At 39.8% G+C, this 21,918-nt stretch overlaps 1 protein-coding gene across 4 annotated transcripts in view; it reads left to right on the top strand.

Annotated features, from left to right (window-relative positions):
* Window positions 1-257: 257 nt before the first annotated feature.
* MYBPC1 (myosin binding protein C1) overlaps window positions 258-21,918 on the top strand; it is a gene marked incomplete at its 3' end in the record, with an annotated part of 88,014 nt that continues 66,353 nt past the window's right edge. For 2 of the 4 annotated variants that reach the window (XM_082739122.1, XM_082739123.1), the window contains exons 1-3: window positions 258-381; window positions 18,287-18,331; window positions 20,457-20,498. In XM_082739122.1, the coding sequence (XP_082595248.1) occupies window positions 357-381; window positions 18,287-18,331; window positions 20,457-20,498 (112 nt within the window). In that variant the 5' untranslated portion in view covers window positions 258-356. The remainder of the gene's footprint in view (window positions 382-18,286; window positions 18,332-20,456; window positions 20,499-21,918) is intronic. The other 2 variants (XM_082739124.1, XM_082739125.1) reach the window with 1 other exon arrangement.

The raw sequence follows: 21,918 nt of genomic DNA, 5'->3' as shown, positions 1-21,918 counted from the left end.
CTGTCAGACAGAAAGAGAAAAGTAAGAAGGAACACGAAGCTGCAGCTGAATTTAGAAAGTTAGAGGTGTTCTCATAGCCACATGAGATGGACAGGAGATTCCTTCCAGTAGGCGAGAGAGCAGAGTGCAGACAACAGATGTGAGAAAGGTCCTCCTAGCTGTCAAGTTCCAGCATCCTTGTGTTGAAGAAAGGGAGGTGCCAACATGATTGCTGTGCAGACAGCGTATAAAAGCCCTGGACTTTTCCCCAGCTGCTTGTCACGCTGACCTGCACCCTTTCTGACTGCCTGTGGGGTTTCTGTCAGCCGGTGTCGGAGGGGAACAAACTCTTTGGAGAATAACACTTTCTTGTGGTCATGCCAGAACCCACTAAGAAAGAGGGTAAGACTCAACCATAAATCTCTTTGCTGCACTTTTTAATAAAGTACGTTTATTTCTTCAACAGACTACAAGAGAATAGAATCACTGTGATTTAAGGAAAAGATCCTTTCCAATAAACAGACCAGAGGCAAATTATAGGAAAAGTATAACAGATTGAAAAATACCTGATACAGATGGTTTATGAAGGTGTAGGGATAAAATGATCAAATTTTTATGTTATCATTAAGTTGAAAGGGATCATCAAAGTGTCATGTAAAGAAGTTAATTGTTCATGATGAATAGACTGCATTTTCAAGCATATTCTCTTAGATTCAGTAACAAAGTTTTCACCATGTGTTTGAAACTCGTGGGTGGTGGGAGGGACTTGTAGCACTTTCTTAGTTAATAAATTTGATCGAGATTTCAAAAAAGAATTTATGACAGTATCTCCAGAGTTGCTATAGTTTTTCATGGAAAGACATTTAAAATATACAGATATACAGATGCAGGTTTTTTTTGTTTTTATCGGTGTTTTGAAACCTTCATTACTTATTATATTGCTAAATTCTTGCATGCAAAAAGGACATCAGACAACTTGATAAAAGAATATTACTGCTAGGTTGGGTTCTTTAATGAGTTTTGTTGTAGACCTATTCATAATATGTAGCCTTTTAAAAATAATTACACTGAAAATATGATAATATTCTTTATTAGAAGAAATGCTTCCTCCAATAAGTAGTTTTTCCTATGAAAAGATAAGTATTTGAAAACTACTAATTAGCAAAAAATAAATTGGAATTAGAAATTACTAAAATAACTAATGAAAAAACCCACATTAGCTGCACAAGTACATTGAGTTTAATTTTTAATGGAAATATCTTTTTAAAATATTATTTCATTCGTTTTAGTCTTCATTAGTGCTTACCGAATCTTTATTTTTTACTTCTGCAAATAAAATTTAAAAAAATGAAAAGGAAGCATAAGAATTTTAATTCTTAAAACTGCTTTTAACCACTGTTTTGAAGAACCTTGGAAAAGATGCTAGACATTGAACCTGAAAGTTGAAATACTACCCAAATTACCAAAAGTCTTTGAAATATATTTTCTTTATATAATTAAGCAACCAGTGTTGACAGGCTGTGGTGATCAGTTTACAGGTTGGCTTTACTTAGTGGTGGAGGGCATTGATGGATGAAGTCTTCCACCCAAAATAACCACACCAAATGCATGCATTAATATGGGAACTTAATCCCGACTATCAGGCAGTGAGTCCAACCCCTGCTAAAGTGTCTTATTTGTAATGCAAATGATTTACATGTGTATTAAGTGTCCTTTTTATTTGATCTGTCACTTGACTAGCCTCTTCAAGGTTTATTTGGGTGAATTGCATTCTAAGTTTCCTGACTAAGGACAGAATATTGTTTTAATTATCCTGCATTTAGTGGATGAATTTGCATGTGTTATTTTAACACTCCATTGAAAATGGCAAGCTGAAAAACTAATAAGTAAGATGACAGACTGTAGAGCCTATAAAGCTAATTAAATTATTCTGATTGCTAGGGGTGATGAAGTTTTACTCTTGGTCTGACAACTGAATCTGACCCACTCTGCTTTTAGAAACAATGAAATTTTAGAGCTACAAAGGGGAAGATCTATTTTTAACTTCAGCATAGCGCCCCCAAAATGTTTCTTTTTTCCTTTTGAATAAATCAATACAGATACCATAGTCGCCACGATCATCTTTTGCCATAAAAGCACTGTTGATAGGCTGTGTCGGAGTCCCCCGACCCAAGACAGTAATTATATACTCATAGATTCTTCGTTAGTTTAAATTTGGATGGTGGGGATAAAAAGAGTTTTACTGATATATTTAAAATTGTTTGAGGAAGCACAGGGATTTATTTGTTTGTTTCCTGGTCAGCAGAACTGATTCTTAAAGGAACTGCACCTTACACAGTTTTCCTAATGAAATCACTGCCTTTTATTAAGGAGTAAGTGCTTCTATTAAGGAGTAAGGAGTATGGCAATTCAGGAACTCTTCTGGTTCTTGCACCTTCTCCTAACTGATTTCATTTTCACTGGGGGTGGTTTTGTTCCATAAAAGCATCCCTCTGGACGATCGCCTCAAGAATAAACCATGTCCCCAAACCAGTTCTTCAGAGTCATTTTGAACTATCGACAGAAACACCCCCAAGGGACAGGTTCCTCCAGTCCCTATAGATCTCCTTACATCACTCCTCCAGCTGGGAGAACCAGGCCCACTTGCTAGGAATCTTAATAGGGTACATGGGCCTAGGATCCAGGAGGACCTGGCAATTCCTCAAAAGAGGCTGAGCTTTCAGCACCTGTAAAAGAGATCTCTCTTCATCACCTCCCAATCTACTGTGGCTGAATTCTGGGAGCTTCATGTTGGGTCTTGGGAGAACTAAAATCTTCTAAGGAGGTGGAGGAAGGACAGGTGTAACTTTGTCCCTCAAGGAGGAAGTCTAGTGGAAGTAATTAGTCAACAGTCCTGATTTAGGCTCTTGAAAATATTCTGGATGGCTCAGTAACCCCTTTTGGAGAAAGAAAGCCCTGCTTTTAAGGAGCAACCACTTCCCATTGCTCTCCTCTCCACCTTCATCAATTGTAGAGTTACTCATCAGAAAAATTTTAGAGTATTTGTACTGACCATTTGGAAATAAAAGATCTATCTTGCACTGGGGAATCATGCAGAACCTGAGGCCTAGCAAAATTAGATTATTCTAATCAAATAGTAACAGGATGTGGGTGGAAGTTTCAGATTTGTGGGAATCTCCCAGAATGCCTTACTGATACATGTATTTATGTATCAGCCATTAACTGAGGACTTACTATACGCTAGTCTCTGGGATTCTGTTCTAAAAGCCCTCATGGTTAATTGCCTCTGGGTTCTACTATGTAAAGAAATTACCTTTCACTAGAAATTTCTCTTTTCCTGTCAAAAAGTGATTTCTATCAACGTGAAACTAGAAAATTTCTAATTAGAAATTAGAAAATTCTTCTGCGGTAGAATCCCTAATAGTTTAAAATACTGTAAATGGCTTTTCAATCCACAAAAATGATTTCCTCAGAATTCTGTCTCCACAGTACGTGATCATTAAAATCTGGTTCTTTAATATACTTAGACAGTTGTTAACTGTCACAGTCTATAGGGCTTAGAAAAATTAACTTCTAAAATACCAGGTTGAGGCCTTAACAAGATTTTCACTATTTGTTATGTGATATATCAAGCCCTGTTATATTTCATGTGCTTAACTTGTAGGGAAAAGGCGTAAGTTCTCTTTGGTGCTTGGGTGCGATTCATAAAACCTTGGGAGAGACACTGTAGGCTTCTTGTCTTCCATGTAAAACCTCTTCCTGAAAATTCAAACATATGACAAAACATAGGTTCATTTATGACCATAACTTTAAGGGACCATTCCGATAACTCCAGGGATCAAAGGTATGGCATTGTTGCTGTGGACTCTTTTGTAACATCAACATACAAGGTCTATCTGTCAAAACCATCTTGGCCATGTTCCTAGACAGGAACATGGTAATAGAGAAAAACTTTCTTTCAGTTCATAGGAGATTTTCCTTTGCTTTATTCTTCCTTCTTGGTCCCTAGAGATTTCATCACATTTTAAACTTCTGCCCCAAACCTATCTGAATGCAGAGCAGGATTTATGACCTCTTGCTTATTCCTCAGCATCGCCCAAGGCTTAGTCATCATCAGAAAATGTGCCCTGGTGATGGCTAACCTCCCTCTCAGATTTACTCCTTGACCTTCAAGTTCTACCTGCATGAGACTGGAAGGCCTATTTCAAACACCAAAATAAATTCTGGGGGGAAATGTCATCTCACATTTAGAATACCACCTTTCATTCAAATTGAGGGAGAAGGGGCACCTGGGTGGCTCAGGTCATGATCCTGGGGGTCCTAGGATGGAATCCCGCATCAGGCTCCCTCTCTCTCTCTCTCTCTCTCTGTCAAATAAATAAAATCTTTAAAAACAAATTGAGGGAGAGTTAATTTGTAGGAAGTAAGGGAAAGAATGGGAGAAGAGGGAGGAGCTATTTGATCAAGGGCAACGATTTTCCTCCAAATTTGAAATGGTGCGTGTAGGCCAAATTGTAGATTTGGATGAGGAATAAAGAAGCTGTATGAATGAATGCCATGCTCTTTCCCCCTGAAAAAATTTTGCCACGCCAAACAGGAGATGGGTGGGGAAGATCTGAGCTCTCTGCTGTAAGAAAGAATACTCCGGGGCAAACGCACACCAGAGAGGCTTAATACTTGGCAAAATCATTCTTTTTCAGTAGCCTGCTTTTATGACCGCCCGGGCTGCACCTGTTAGGAAGATAAATAAAGGACTGGCCAATTCTTTCCTCTCAAGCGTCCTAAATATATCACTTTAAAAAAGCTTTGGAAAAACAAATTGTATCCCTGTTTCTCATCCAGTAAATCTGAAGAAGTCTTCCCCAGGCCTTTTAAACCCCAGCCAAGTCAGCGGTCAGAGAGTTCCTGAAATGAACAAAGGAAAAGGCTGGCCTCTCCCGTGTGTCCAAGGGACCTAAGAGAAAGGAAAAAGGAAAGCACCCACAAGCTTCTGTTCCCGCAATGACTCCCTTTATTTTGGACACAAGACATGGCCTTGAAACATGTTATTTTAGGCCCCTGATGGACACACAATTCACACTTTTCCTTATTTATAGCGACAAAGGATCCCCGCATCTGACATGAACGCTGGAGAAACCATCCAGGCTGAAGTCACTTTTAAGAAATGCATGTCCTCGGGGTGCCTGCGTGGCTCAGTTGGTTAAGCCACTGACTTCGGCTCAGGTCATGATCCCGGGGTCCTTGGATCGAACCCCACATTGGGCTCTCTGCTCAGCAGGGAGCCTGCTTCAACCTTTCTCTCTCTCTCTGCCTGCCTCTCTGCCCACTTGTGGTCTCTGTCTGTCAAATAAATAAACAAAATCTTAAAAAAAAAAAAAAAGAAAGAAATGCATGGGCGCAAGGACTAAATAAACAAGTGGCCTTTTTAGAAACTTGAGCAAATATGAAAACAATGGTTTTGTAATACTTTCGTAAGCAAAATAGGTCCCTTTTTTAAGTGTTAGAGAGTTGTGGAATGAAACTGCCATGATAAAAAATAAGTGTGGTTTTTTTACTAGAAAGCATTTCTGTTATTTTTGCTGAAATTTCTTATAATTATTTTCTCTAAAATTTACTTGTAGGTTCTTTATGCACATACAGAGAAGAATTTTTATTATTGTTAATAATGACTATTTTTATCTGTGCTCCTCCTTAACTAGTCTTTGAAACCTATATTAAGAGACACAAAATATTCTTGGCAGCCTATGACTTCTGGTAATTCTAGACCTCATCTCTAGACATACTTGGATGTGTTAGATAATAAAGAACAGGATTAGAGAAAGCTCAAGCAATCAAAAATAAGCAGAAAATTTTTATTTTATGTGTGTACCTGAGGGACTTCGGCCATGTCTTCTTTCTTTGTTTTTATTCTCTGTCAGTTCTTGACAGGAACAGATGTGTTTTCTGGAGTACTTGTTGGTACAGCCTATTACACCCGAGGAAAACCCAAAAAAAATATGTAGAAAGGCAATTTACTGATTTACAGTGTTCCTATTTAGGGTAATCACGAAGTAGCTATTATTTACTCAAGAGCAACTTCCTCATATTTGAAAGTATAGTGATAAAAGAATATGAAGCTGTGAAAAAGAAGACTTTATCCCTTAACTTCCTCTAAGTATGCAAATTATCTCATAACCAGAGAGAACAGGGCTTCCGTCCCCACAGCTTTTTACAAAGACGAGCCCAAACTATAAGAGTGACAATATTGTTTGCTCTCCTCTGTGTGGCTAGGCCCAGTTTTAACTTACAAAAAGTACATTTGTTTTGGATGGTCTCACCAGTAGACAACAAGCCGAATTTCAGGATGTTCAGGATGTTCCCATTCACGGACAGAGTTTTCCACTCCTGTGTTATGGGCAGTGCATTTTTTATGCATTTCCAGAGGAAAATTTTAGATTCCATCAGACTGGGGCGTGAAGTTGTCGATTTGGCAAACCAGGATCATTTAATCACACGCTTACTTCTCTCTCGAAAATGAGTTCATAAAAAGCTAACTATAATCTGACTTTCATTATGCCTTTCAAGTCTGAAATCCACTTTGATAAGTCTTTTGCCCTTTTACACTCCCTTAGGAATATTTTTATGGGCCAATTTGGCACATCAATATAGCACCTAAAGTTATGTTTAATAATATGTCAGATGTTAGATCTTATAATTTTTTTTATTCATTTTTTGGCTTGTACTGTAGATATTTATAAGAACCTAGGCTAGAAAATATTTTTTTTTTCCTCCAATCATCTATTTAGAGGGAGAATCATCTAATTCTCCCTCTAAATAGTAATAAATCTCTTTTTAAATTCCTCAGGAATTCTTTGCTATCAGCTTTTGCATTTAATAAAATTTTATATATCTTGCAACAGATGCTCTATTTATAACTAAAAATTCACTTATTTGTATAATTCTTCATTTTAATTTCTCATTTTTTAAAAGTTAGATGTCTTTAGAGTTGTCCTGCATATAGTATGCATTTGGGCTTTTTCCTTATGCCTGTTAACTAATATTCATTATTAAGCGTAGTGACATAAATGAAGTGTACTATTCATAGAACATTCTAGGTTCTTCCAATTCCAGCTAGACCATGTATTGAGTTAGTTACACTACATATGCCTCAGCTTCCTCCTCTGTGAGACGTGAATAATAATAATACTTAACCCATTAGGTCTTTACACGAAGGAAATAAGATAAATAAGGTAAAAAGCTCAGAACAGGACCTAGCTCATAAGAGCTTAACTCTTTTCCTTCTGAAACAGCAAGCTCAGAATATAGCATAAGGTGTTACATGCCTTCTTCTCATACATTTTGAGGGCATTCCAGAAACCCATAGCAATCACTGTAAGGTACCTAACAATGCCTGCTCCTCTACTCAATATTTATTTAATAAATATCATCAATATTTAGAATACATTCCCAAACAGTTGCTGTTATTATCCTAGCCATGATCACCACCAACATGAGTATTTCCTTTTTTTCACTTGTAAATCATCTTAGCTTCCTCCCACAGAAGCCCAGATCAAATAAGAGGTCTAGGAGCGCCTGGGTGGCTCAGTGGGTTAAAGTCTCTGCCTTCGGCTTGGGTCATGATCCCGGGGTCCTGGGATTGAGCCCCACATCTGGCTCTCTGCTAGGCAGGAAGCCTGCTTTGCCCACCCCACCCTCTCTGCCTGCCTCTCTGCCTACTTTTATCTTGTCAAAAAAAAAAAAAAAGTCATCCAATTCTAAAAATGTAAATAAATAAATAAATAAATAAGAGGTCTACACTCCAGAGCCTCTGCTGTGTTCCTACTGAAATATGCCATGTCCAGTGGGGGGTCTCCAGCTGTTAAACAGATGAAGATGACTAGTTGTTTCTTCACTGTTCCATTGTGGGAGCATGGCCTTACCCACTTAGATGAAAGAGTCACCCTGCACAGTCGACCGTGTAACTATATCCCCCACAAAGTTTGAAAGGCTTGGGTTTGTGGAACATTAAGATTTCTCTCCCCAACAGGGGTGCTTTTAGCAGGTGGGGTCTTCCTCAGGTCTGAATATCTCTAGGATGTCCACGTAACAAACTCTCCATGACCACATATGGATGTAATTGATTGAGTGCCACTGTGTTTACTGCTGTGGAATTTTATTTTTATGACCCCACCTGGCAGCAGGCCTGTCCTTCCTCTATTTTTAAAAAGTCACCCAATGTGAGGCCCAGCAATGCCTTGCGGCAAGGCCTTTAGGGGATGTATCTGATAACCATAGAACCACTTAAGAATGGTGTGATTGTGGTGATGGTCTGCCCAAAAACAGCCTCTCAGGAGAGGCATAATCAGGGACTAAAAGGGCAAATTGTTAAAAATTTGAATCACTTTTGCAATAATTTCCTTGTGACCTGAGCTAAATTTTTAAACTTTTTCTATTTGCGTAAAGATTTTCCCATACGACCACCCCCATCTATGCCACTCCAACCCCTGTTTGATTCTTACTTCAGAACATTTTAAGAATAACATAAAAGAGACAATTCATCAGATCTCAGCAAATGACCTCATTTTCATCCAGCCCCATGTTAACAATGAGAGGCATAGTGTTGCTATGCAATACTAACTATATTTTAATCCCCTTCCTGTGTGGAATGACATCTGCAAGCTGAAACACAGTGTAATTAGAAAGACATAAGAACAATTTGACTAGAAGGGGGAAAAAAGTCCTGTGAGTTCAGGGAAATTCCATCAAACTGAATAATGAGTCACTGAAAATTTGCATACTTGATGCACAATTAGATTCATCTCTTCAGAGTCTTAGAATATGGTCTGACAATATTTAGCCACAGTGAATGAATATGGATTTTATTGACTGAAGCAGCTGATTTCCTTGGATATCTAAGAGTTTATTTTGCTCTTGAACCTTATTATTTTAACCATTTTGGGTAGAAACATACCAAAAATGGTATGTTACTCCTTGCTTTTAAAACAAAGGACAGCTGTGTATAACTTTGTCTTAAATTATAGATATCAGTTAGGGCACATGATTTCCTGAGAGCCCAGATTATTTGCTTTTGTATTAAATGGGCTCATATTACTTGTATTTTGAGTTTGTGTACAATTTTTCATAGCTCTCCTGTTTTATCCCTTGCTACAAGTCCACTGTCTTCTTTTATTACTCTTGTCAGTCAGTATCTGACGCTGCCCTTTCCTTTCTTTGTTGTTTGTTTTTGGACCCAAGGCCAGGTCTTTAATCCCCCAGAGTGGGGCTGCACTGTAGAATGTCCCTGGGGCACCTGTGGCAACATGTTTAAGGAGGCACTCACTCTCAGGGTCATGCAAGTGCTGGATTGGCACTTGTGAGCAAGGGCCTCCTTAAATCTGGCCCCTGGCCTGCCTCACCCTAGTCCCACTTCCCAGGCTAGCTGAGGACCTGGGTGGGCTCTCTTGTGAGTAAAGCATTTGGTGCTCTCAGTGCACAGAGCCTGAGGAGGTGGAGACAAATCCACTTTGCATTTTGGAGACCCTTCTAAACTGGCAGGTCAGCAGCTGTTATCTGGATAAGTGAGGTTGCTAGATACTTGAATTCTGAGTAGGGAGATGGTGAGGTACTAGACAATATTGCCCTTTTGTCTCTATTACTGTACACAAAGGAAAATAACTTATATTTCAGCCCACTAAATCAATTTGTGATTTTTGACTGCTTCATTCATTTTATTAATCAAAGCTACAGATTTTTCCTTAATGACATATGACATGAGTTTATTTTTTTAATTCTTTTTTTTTTAAAGATTTCATTTATTTATTTATTTGACAGAGAGATCACAGGTGGGCAGAGAAGAAGGCAGAGAGGGAGATGGGGAAGCAGGCCCCCTGCCAAGCAGAGAGCCTGATGTGGGGCTCAATCCCAGGGCCTGGGATCATGACCTGAGCCGAAGGCAGAGGCTTTAACCTACTGAGCCACCCAGGCGCCCTATTTTTTTTTTAAGTACATAGGCACAAAATAATTTTTTTTTAAGATTTTATTTATTTATTTGACAGAGAGAGATCACAAGTAGGCAAAGAGGCAGGCAGAGAGAGAGGAGGAAGCAGGCCCTCCGCCAAGCAGAGAGCCTGATCCCAGGACCCTGAGATCATGACCTGAGCCGAAGGCAGAGGCCGAACCCACTGAGCCACCTAGGCAATCACAAAATAATTTTTTAAGAAGATTTACCACAAATTCTAAATGTTTCTTAAACTTTTTGGTCTCAGATACATTGGCGCTTAATAATTATTGAGATACTAAAATGTGTTTGTTTACACGCATTAAATCTGTTGATATTTACTACATTAGAAATTAAAATTGATAAAATTTTAAAACATAAAAATACACAGTACACATTCTATTAGCTTTCAGACAATTTTGATGTCATCACACATTATATATTCTCTGCATATTTGTTGAGAGAATATGAGTGAAAAAGGCAAATCATGTATTAACATTATTATGAAAATAGTTTTAACTTTATAGACTCCCTAAAAAAGCCTCAGGAGTGCTTGAGGAACCTAGACAATACTTTAGGAGTCACTATTATAAATCAGTAAAGAATTGCCTCTAAAAAGGTATCTAAATCCTTAAATACCAAGGTACAAGATATCCACACCCACAGCCTATAATGAATAGAATAGGGGACAAATTAAGCATAAAACTATGAAAATGTTACATTAAACATTTATTTATGTCCAAAATCTAGATTCTGATGCATAAAGAATATGACCAGTGCAAACGCATTGTCATTGTGTTTGCTGATATTTTTGATGACACTTATAATTCATATATCCAAAACTTCTCCAGGTATTATTAACAACTTCATGCAAATAATATTTTATATTAAAGCAGTCTCCATTGTGCTGGACATATGAGGTCGAGGCTGCAACATGCACGCAGTCCCAAACCCCATTATCAACGGGGGATATGCCAGACGTGTTTAGCCTATTTAACCTAAGAAGAAAGATAACTTGCTATACTACCAAAAATGACAAAAACTGGAGTTGGCCAGATAGAGCCTCATTCACCACAATGTTTACAATATATAAAGCATTCACACAGCTTATTTCAAACCAAGAGTGAGACTTTGAGAATAAATAATATTTAAGAATAACATAACAGGGGCACCTGAGTGGCTCAGTAGGTTAAGCATTTGCCTTCAGCTCAGGTCATGATCCCAGGGTCATGGGATCGAGCCCCGCTTTGGGCTTTCTGCTCAGAGGGTAGCCTGTTTGTCCCTCTCTCCCTCCCACTGCTTGTGCTCTCTCTCTCTCTGTCAAATAAATAAATAAAATCTAAAAAAAAAAAAAAAAAGAATAACATAATAGTCTTTGTCTACACACCAAATTACCAAAACATGGTTTTAGCACATTTATTTTATCCCAAAAAAGTGACAGACAGAAAGCCACAAAAAAGACATAAAATCCTACCCCTCAGTCATCACAACTGTTATTATTGTGTTCTCCCTGTCTTTTCCATGCCTATACAACATATTCATATGTTGTAAGTATGTTCTCCAAGGTAGCAAAAGGCTAAGTTGAGGGTCAATAGGATACTTGAAAGTAGGTCAAACAATGTATTATATGAGCCTGTGAGCCCATAGGAAGAGAGAGCTGGGATGTTTCTATCATTTTGGTGTGGAGACACCTCGATAGAGAGGAGCAGGTTAATTAATGCCTCCTAAGACTGAAGATTTTTTTCCCCTCTTTCAATTTACTGACCATGGAAGCCTTGATCCTGGAAAATAGGAATGGACCTCATTGGAGCAAACCTGACCATTTATGGAGGGACGAGGTTCTGGTCTTCCAGCAGAGCACCAAGGCCACATATGGGCTGTCTGTTTACTAGCCACCACCAGCGCCCGTCAGTTAGAATGCCCTGGCACTCTCCGTGCAGGAATGCCATTGGTGGCATACCTGTGCTTTTTACAGTAGGTGGTCATAGGAAAAATCCACCATAAATAGATCGAGCCCTTTGAACACGTTTCAGTGTTGCAGAGGGAGGGAAAGACTATATCTGTGAACTAAAAAGGATCAAAGAACAGCCGTCCTTGCCTGAGGAAGAAGGAGGTAGCTTTCGTTGCTGGTTCAGAATCTAGTTAGTTTTCATGTTGTCCATAAGAATATTTCCTTGGGCTTATTATTTTCTGGGTTTCCGAGTTTCTTCCTTTTGTTAAAAAGAAGTTTAAAACAGCAGGTTCTACATCCTTTAGTCCATCCCGTTTGTGTGTTTCCTAATCAAGGCAAGAGGAAGAGGGAGACAAAAGTCTGATTTCATTCACCTGGCAGAAAAGTCCTACAAAAGCTGCCTTTGGGTTTATGAATAAGCAGAAGCCTAGCAGGGCCTCCCTTTAATAAATAACCTTCTGCTCTAAATCTAAAGACATGGAGAGCTTCCTAAGGACAGGTGCCTCCTGAGAGTGTGGACAGGGCTAAGCTAATTGACAGTGGAACTGGCATGGCTGATTGAGGGTTATTTGCTGAAATTTTTATTATATGGGTTATTTACAGCCCAGATTTTGGAAGGCGGAATTCCTTAGAAAGGCAAGGGTTGTCTTGGCACCGAGGGGCAAAACTCTAGCCTGACTGCTCTCCTGCCATTGTTAAGAAACGAGGGGGTTGGGTGAATGCCTTCCAGCATTCAGCCAGCAGGAGGGTCGCCAATGGGAGACATAGTGTTCTCTGTGGGTAACGCAGATGAAGAAAGCTGCCCTTGGAGTGCCAGCAAATGGTTCTTGATTTCTTGGCAATGAGAAGAAGGGGTTTTTGTGCGGGTAGGAACACTCTGCCAGTCAACTATATTTATAGAGCACCTGCTGTGCAGAATTTGAAAAGGAGGAGGAGACAGACCTTGTCCTCAAGAATCTTGTGATCAGAGGAAAACTCCCCATGTACTGTAAACCCTTCACCATTTACAATCACGTTTGAAATGGGACAGGATTAGGTGATATTTAGGGCATAGTCTGAGCTTACTTACCCAAAGTGTGGGGTGTGGACTAGCAGCATCAGAATCACCTGGGAGCCTGTTAGAAGTGCAGAAAGTTACACCCCCACAGACCCCCAGAATCAGAATCTGCACTTGACCAAATCCCTAGGTGATTCATATGTGCACAGCAATTTCAGAAGCACTGGAGGGACTATAGATGTTGAGTCTTGAATGTTCTGAGAGTGCAAAGCCACCTGCTTTTGTGACTGACTCGATAGAAAAGAGTAGTTAATTTACCTGTGAGCTTCTTCTTCTTCTTCTTTTTTTAATTAAAAAATGTGTAGGGGCACCTGGGTGGTTTAGTGGGTTAAGCCGCTGCCTTCAGCTCGGGTCATGATCTCGGGGTCTGGGATCAAGCCCTGCGACGGGCTCCTTGCTCAGTGGGGAGCCTGCTTCTCTCTCTGCTTCTGCCTGCCTCTCTGCCTGCTTGTGCGCTCTGTCTCTCTCTCTCTCTCTCTCTGTCAGATAAATAAATAAATAAAATCTTTAAAAAAAAATGTTTAAAGTAATCTCTACACCCAACATGGGGTTTGAACTCACAACCCCAAGATCAAGAGTTGCATGCTCCACTGACCGAGCCAGCCAGAAGCCCCAACCTATGAGTTTCTTAAACACAGGCATCTCATCTTATCAGTGCCCACTCTTGGGAGATTTATAATAGATTTATGCTCAATGAATTCCGACCACCTGGGTCCTTCTTCCCACAGTTCCCATTCAGTGGGTACTATGGAAATCGTTGTGTATGAATCATTGTTATAGAGGCAGCTAATGAATCTGGGGAACATACAAATGGCTCTTAGAGGTGTGGGTGAAGCTGGGCTTGGCACAACCTATCAGCGACAAAAGATGCCTTGGAGTAAGAGAGATATATGAGCAGTTCCTTGAGGCAAAAGGAGATGCCTTGGGTTCTGAGACATGCCTGTAATCGTGCATTTTCAACCTAATTCCTTTGATTCCTTTAATTCGTGGCCTTTACCATTCCAGCTTCCCCATTTCTTCAGGTCCAAGACAGCTGGAATTCTTCGTTTCAAATGTCTTGCAAACTATTGAGAGTTCATCTTTTTATCCTTTCTCTTCCACGAGGACTTACTGATTGGTGGGTCCATTTGTCTACATTGTACAGACTCTGCAGTGTATGTAAATTTCATCAAAAATCAATTACTATTACCATTTTACGGTTAGGAGAGTGAGAGGTCTACCTCCTCTGCTTCCTCAGCCCCCGACCCAATTCCAAACATGTTCTAACGTGATACAGCCACAGACCTAGAAATAAGTCAAATCCCTAGCAAATGGCATGTGTAGAAAGACAGGAGTGCTGTTCTCACAAATGTGTCAGAGTAAAATTATGACAATAACAATGATAACAATAAAAAGAGATTGAAGTGTATATGGTGTCTACCACATTCCTTGCTTCCGCAGGAATTCACCCACTTCTCCCAACAACTCTTAAGATAGGTTATGCTATTGTGTCCACTACATAGATAAGGAACTTCAGGCACATTCCACTCCTACAGCTAGTACAACACCCATAGGAGGCTATGTGGCCATGGCAATAGATCAACCAGCTCACCAGGAAAAATGGAGTGATATTTCTGGAAAGTCCATCAGTCCACTTCTGCCTCCACCAAATATGAAAGCTGAGAAGGGAAGTGCAGTCCCACGTGATAAAGTCCAAGTTCTGAGTCAGGCAGATCCGGACAGAGCCTGGCTCCACCCTCAATGGTCTGAGGCACCTCAAAGGGCCTCACTTCCCATCTGCAAAATGGGGATAATTAAAGCACTGATTTTAGGGAGTAGTAAGGATGGTAAGGATTAACACCCATTAGCATACACTGTGTCCTTCATGCAGTGGAGGCCTATAAGTAGTTGCTGCCTATTTATTTCTCCACTGGCTATAAAGTAACAGGGTTTCTATGATTTCAAGAAGGAAAAGTTCTGGCTCTGCCTTCATACCAAGCAGGCATTTTTAGAGTGCAAACACTCTAAAAATATCAGCATTAATATTCTATAATATTTCTGTAGTTCTGTTGATAATCCAATGGGCAGTTAATGATCGAAGTTCTGTGGATTTGTTGGAACTTGAACTAAGCCCTTTAAATTCTCATTTTGTTTTGATTTGGGGGCTTTTACATACAAACACAATGGAAACGGACAATTCACATTCAGAACACAGTTTCAGTATCCAGAGTAATTCTCTTTTATTTATTTTTATTACATTTCACCCTTGGCCTTACTTCCAAAACAGGATTTTAAGTAAGCAAGCATAGCTTCCCTTACAAAAAAGGGCTTTTGTTTACATAGATGCTGAGAAAGCATGGCCAGTGTGATAGTCCCTACACTATCACCAATGAAGTCCTTTGAATTCTTTTTTTTTATCAATTCACTATGCATTTAATGTGTTTCCAACAAGAAAATGTGGTATTAGGGAGACAAGAAAGGAAATGAAAGATCCCTGTCCTTGTTCAGCTAGGAGGTAAAAGAAACAAATACACTGAGATAAATGAAAAATAATTTTATTTTTAATTTTTTAAATATTTTTTTTATTTATTTGATAGAAAGAGATCACAAGTAGGCAGAGAGGCAGGCAGAGAAAGAGGAGGGGAAGCAGGCTCCCTGCTGAGCAGAGAGCCCAATGCGGGGCTCGATCCCAGGACCCTGAGATCATGCCCCAAGCCGAAGGCAGAGGCTTAACCCACTGAGCCACCCAGGCGCCCCTGGAAAATAATTTTAAAATAATTAGTGAATAAAGAGTATATTACCATGGGGTTCAGAATGCCAAGAGAATAAGGGAGGGGAACAGAAGGGAAAATCAGTTCTGGGAATCCTCAGAGAAATACAAAAAGATAGACCAAGACTGACAAAACAACGATAGTAGTTATTGTTGTAAATTATAGAGCTCTATCTACATATGGGAACTGTGCTTATAATTTAGTTAGATTAGTACCTTGTTGTTATTTCACAAATGAGTCCAGGGAGGCTGACAGAGATTAAGGAATTACCCTAGATTACACAACTAATAAGGTGTAGAGTCAGGATTCGAACCGAGATCTACCTGACACAATCACATGCAGAGAATAAACAAAGTCTACTGGGGAGAAGATCATCAGTCTTCTCAGGGGCAGAAAGGTCAGACATTGAAAAGAGAAACCAGAACAGCGGGGGCCACCAGGGTGCACTAAGGGAAGGGAAGGAGGAAGTTCCCACTGGCAACGGCTTTGAATGTGAACTTAAAGAGTGTAGACCTAACCAAATAGGTAACAGAGACCCTCTCTGGTAGAATAACAGGGTGAAACATGGTTGTGGCATTAAGTAATCCCTGCAGTTATGGGAAAAAGAGGCTGGAAGCCAGAGAAACTCATCTACAAGGAGAGCCAGGCAGAGGTTCTCGGGCATTAGGCAACAATGACCCTGTCCGAAAGATAGTATGCCAAAGAAGTTGGCTTCTTGCTCTCTGTATTCTGATACCTGTGCGCTGCAAGGACTCACCCAAAGCCAAGGGGTCAACATTAGATTCCCATTTCTGCACTCAGCTCTCTGAAAATAAAATGCTTTGGCTGAAAGTTTTGTCTTCTGGTTGATCTGGCACTACAGATCCTTTCCATGACGTGGTAAAGAAACTAAAGCGTTTCTCTCGATGCCATCCAGGGGACGCTTGTTTCACTGTATCCTCAAACTACATTGCATCCTGCCACATTACTTTCTGCCCGAAAGCTATACGTTTTCTCTCCTTTGGTTTTATTTCTTCCTCTTTAGTAAATAGTACCGTATTTATGGGAATCTGAATGAAATTTTTTTATTTTTTAATTTGGAGTTTGTACCCAGCACACACACACAAAAATTAGTGATGGAAGGAGATGTCACGGCATCCTGATAGCACTGTGTTGTTCCTTTCTTGATCTGTTGGGGTGCAGTCCATTCTTTCTTCTATGTTCATTCCAGCCTGCCAAGACTACACATAGTGATGACCTTTGGGCTAAACTCTTTGCTGTGAGCTGTTTTCCTCTTTGCATAGAAAGAGCCAGTTGTGGGAAAAATAACTAGAAAATCCTAGATCTGGACAGGAACAGAGCTCCTGGGATCCCACATGTGCTTATAATATGAAAATTTTTCTTTGACAAGCAGAAAATAAGTTTAAAGGAGATTACCTTCATTAACTGCCTCTTCCTGCCCTGGAGAAGGAGGAGTTGATTCACACACATGTCACTAATTCCCAGTTCACGGAATCCATGGGGATTCAACGGGAAATTCCATGCCCTTTGATCATGGGATATTCCTTTAGCTACTTGGACATAGTATATTTTTTAACAGAAGTTTCTTTAACAGAATTCACTGCCAGCCTTCTTTATAATTCTGGATATCCAAAGCCAGGTATAAAAACCTCAGAACCAAAGTTCTCAAAAATTTGGATATGTGTAGATAGAAATCTACTCCAGGGGGAGTCTGAGTGACTCGGTTGGTTATTTCCACTCAGGTCTTGATGTCAAGGTCCTGCCGTCAAGGCCCTGCACTGGGCTCCGTGCTGGGTGTGGAGCCTGCTTGAGATTCCCTCTTTCCTTCACCCTCTGCCCCTCCATTCGTCTTCACATGCACTCTCTCTCGCAAATAGATAGATAGATAAATAAAAAATTTTTTTAAAAAAGGAAAGAAATCTACACCAGATACTTGCATTCCCAGAAATGACCGGGAGAGGAGTTGATTCTGTTTCCCAATGAGTCTTGCTTTGACTTGTGATAACTCTGCAGAGCCAGAGGATTTTGGTCTCATCACCATTCAGGAAGCATGTCTCATGGGAGCAAGATGATGTCAGAGATGCCGCCGTGTCCTCGCTCTCTGGGGAAAGCGGGCTCTCATTTACGAGCATGGTCCTCACCTTGGGTTCTGCAGGGTGTGAGTACTTTGGACCATGAGGGACACGCACGCCACTCAGTGTGTCTCATCTTCTGCTCTTTGCCGAATAGGGGATAAGTGCTGTATTCACTTTTCCAGAAAAGGAAAACAGGCTCAGTTTAAATGCCATTAAATGTTCTGCCTGCTGGCCAGGACACCTTGGATCCCCACTTTACCTGTGCTCTGCCCATCGGTCCACCATGGAAATCTATAGACTACGATTTAGATCCTCACCTCATACCACACACTAAAAGGCAGTATGTCTTGGCCACAGGTTGAAACTTTTCCTGCTCCATCCCTCTTGTCAGCACAGGTGAGTTGGCTGCCTAGAGTTGAGGGCAGTGTGGGGCTTTGGAAAATAGCTTTTGCCTGTGAGAAGTGAGACTAACACTTCCATTATTCTTTTCATTTCCAGAAAATGAAGTGTCTGCCCCAGCCCCAGCCCCAGCCCCACCCCCAGGTGAGTAAAAACACCGCTTCACGTGTTTGGGCCGCAAATACAGAACGTCCACCCCAGCATGATCTGGCCTCCACTGAAGCTGTGAGTTTTAACCTAACTCCTATGGAGAAGTTGGATGACCACACTTGGCATAAGTTTAGACTACTAATAATAGTCATAATAATAATGCATTGTATTTATATATCCGTCTCATGGTACCTGATTTGAATGGCACGTCATATACTTACGAAACCTTTCTAGCGACGCCAAAGTTGTTGTTATGCCCATGTTTTAGCTTTGTGGAGCCTGAGCCTCCAAGGGAATGAAGGATTTGTAGCACTTCTTCACATAGAGCTAAAGGCAAACAAAGCCCACTCTTTCTTGTGAGTTTAGGGAACACATTTTACCTCAGTCCTGGAAGACAAGCAGCCTCCTGCCTACTTGAACTATATCACCAGCAAGCACCTGGAGAAGCAGTTTTCAGGACAGTTTGGTGGCCTCTGAGGCTCCACTTCTCCCGTTCTTAGTACCCTGTTGTCCACCAGGTGGCAACAAAAAAACAAGGAGTAAAGAGTTGTAGGGAGCGACAGTGGGCATTACTACTTCACAGAGCAGGTGAAGCCCGCTTTTGCGTTCACATAGACCTAAGGAAGAGAAAAAGACTGAAACTCTAAGCGGAAAACATTTCCCTGGATTCTGTTTGCTTACAACCAAGTAGAAGATAAAATACAGCCTGAAGAACTCCTTCGTATAACACAACCGCCATGCTGAAACGCAAGCAATACTGGGAGACCCTCCCAAGGCCATCTGTGATTCAAGGCAGGTTTCTTAAGTTGACAACACGGTGTGAAGGAAGGGGATGAGAGGGCACTGGAGACCACAATCTAGGTGAAAGAGAAGCTGACTAGGCCTTAGTTGCTGGTGATCTTTTTGCATGGACATTTATAATGAGATTATGAAGCTCTTCCATCCTGGAGATCATTTTCAGGAGGGAACTTTGAGAAATCTGACTATTCATAGGAGCCCCTTTGTCCAGCTAAGAACACTGGATTCACACTCTCAAAGCCCTTAAACAGTATAGAAGAATATTGCTATGTATCAAAATGAATGAATGAGGCTCTGTGCCTTATGGGTTCAAACAGGGACAAGCTCTGTTTAGTCTTCTTTTAGCCGGTGCAGTGTGACATTCTTCTTAGGATGTTCTTTGGTGTGTTTTCTCCTTGCACATACCAATTTATTTTTGACAATACTGAGTACACTGAGGACCTACAGGCCATTATGGATATAACTTTTTCCTTCTATTCTTCAGATCAGTTGCTGTCACTGAGCCACTCTAAATTTTCCCTTGTTATAGCATACGCATATTTCATACTCGTTGTATAATACTGACCTCCTGTTGCTAAAACCGGTCTCCTCCCAAACTCTTAAAATAGTTATTAGTTAGCTGAGATTCAGACCTCTGCTCATCAATCCAAGAAAGAGAGAGAATTCATGCTTAAAATCATTATTTTCTTACACATATCCCAAGGCAGACACCATTTGCAGGTATCTAAATATGATTCCGGACAGAGAGATCTCAACTGATGAAATCGGATGTTACTGCTCTCAGGTTCCATTAATTGCCACTCATCTCAACCTAGAAGATTAGTACATGCACCAAAATATTTTCCTTGAAACTACTGGACAATTATAGATTTTATACCCTGACTCATTATTATTATATTAACCGGAAGTCTAAACAATTGGAATCATTACATGGGTCAATATTCCTTTAAAAGTCAGTCCCTTTTGGGGTCTAAAATGAAGTGACCCACATTTTATACTCACTTTCACACCAGCATGTTTAACATAGTCCCAGCATAGCTAAGTATATTTTAACAAAATCTGTATTTCATGTTTCTCTGTATACTTTTTACAAAAGTGGTTAGATTTACTCATTGCTTTTATTAAAAGTTTAATGTGATTCTACATTATCATTCCCAAGTTCATAACTCATGTAGAGCATAATAAATGAATATGTAGCATCATTTATGATCTCTTCTGTTCTCATTAATTTCTTCTCTCCCTCCCTCCACCCGTTGCTCATCACATAATAAAATGTTTTCTTTAAGACACTTTTAAAAATGTGCTTGTACTTTCCACACAGAACCAAATAAAGAGAAGGAGGCTGAAACCACACCAGCAAAAGGTGAGTTAGAGGGAGGGAGAACAAGGCTGAATTCAACAAAATTAGAAGCTGGAAGAGGTCAGTAATGATTGTCATGATGGTCTGATAGAATTTCTCTGCATTTCCTTTGATCAGTGTAGTTTTGAGTTCTTCTTTCGCATCTTCTCTGCATGGCCAGTCAGCATAATGAATGGATCAGTTTTCATGATACATATTTCTAAAAGAAAAACAACAATGATAAAAATATCACAAGTGTTTGTTGAGATGCCAGCAAATTAATTGGTAGTTTGCAAGTTACGTGCATGTGAAGGAAAAGATGTGTCTGATCTTTAGGGGATTACGCCAATTTGGAAAGTTATCTGGATTACACATAATTTAAAAAAAAAAAACTGTTTTTGTATTACTGTGTGAACTGTTCCAGATTTCACTAGTAATCTTGAAGGCTAGCATCTCATTTTGTAGCACTATGTATTTGCATGGACTTATATAATGGCTTATGTACATTGACACATACAACCTTAAGCAAACATTATGTTGCTCCTTATTGAGCTGGAAACTCATTTATCATTACAATATTATTCTATTTTTATTTTATATGGACATAATCCAATCTGAGAAAATGAATAATCTTTATCATGTACTGCTGTGGATCCATGAAATATTCATTCCTTTGTCTCCCCATGGAGGAAGTCATTGTCATTACTGACCAGCTCTTCTAAGATAAGGAGCATTACTCTTCCAAAAAAGAAAGTTTTCACACAGGTAGATTTGACAGTTCTGCCTGTATGTTTGTATCATCATTTTTAAACGTTCATCTTTTATTTGTGAATTGAATCACATAGTTTAAAATTTGGAATAACCAATTATTTCCTGATTGCAATAAGATATTTCTCTTTGTCTTGGATGCTACTCAAAATTATGCTAAGTATTTCTTAGTTCTTACTATGTCATATTTCATTACCTAATTCCTATGGTATTATTGTCTCCTATACATTAATAAAATACTATTTTCTTTTTTTCAGTACATTGGACCTCTTTACTTCAGCTACCTTGAACTTACACTTTCATAAATGAACACACAATGTTGGTGCACTCATTTTGTCCTTGACCTTCAGTGGCTCCCATGGATAGTAACATGAATACTACTCCTGGCCATGTGGGCTACAGTCTGAAGGTTATTTGCTTATGGAATGCAGACAGTGCAAACTCCTAGAACTCCTTCCATGAGATGGGTTCAAGGATGTTTGGGCATCTTGGCTGAAGCTATTGTAACATTATTCTCTACAAGACCAATGGCATACACCTCTGTTTCCAAATTTGGAAAGGTAGTTGGACTAGGTTGTAAGGCTCAACCAACAAAGTAGATGATATAATCCCAGAGGGCAAGCTGTCAGTGTTTCAACATAGCCTGTGACTGACCCTTAATGTGAAAAGTCATTAT

This window comes from Mustela nivalis (genome assembly GCF_964662115.1).
Source record: "Mustela nivalis genome assembly, chromosome: 7".
Classification (NCBI taxonomy): Eukaryota; Metazoa; Chordata; class Mammalia; order Carnivora; family Mustelidae; genus Mustela; species Mustela nivalis.
Note: the sequence above shows the minus strand (reverse complement) of the source record. Positions and strands in the feature narration are given on the sequence as shown.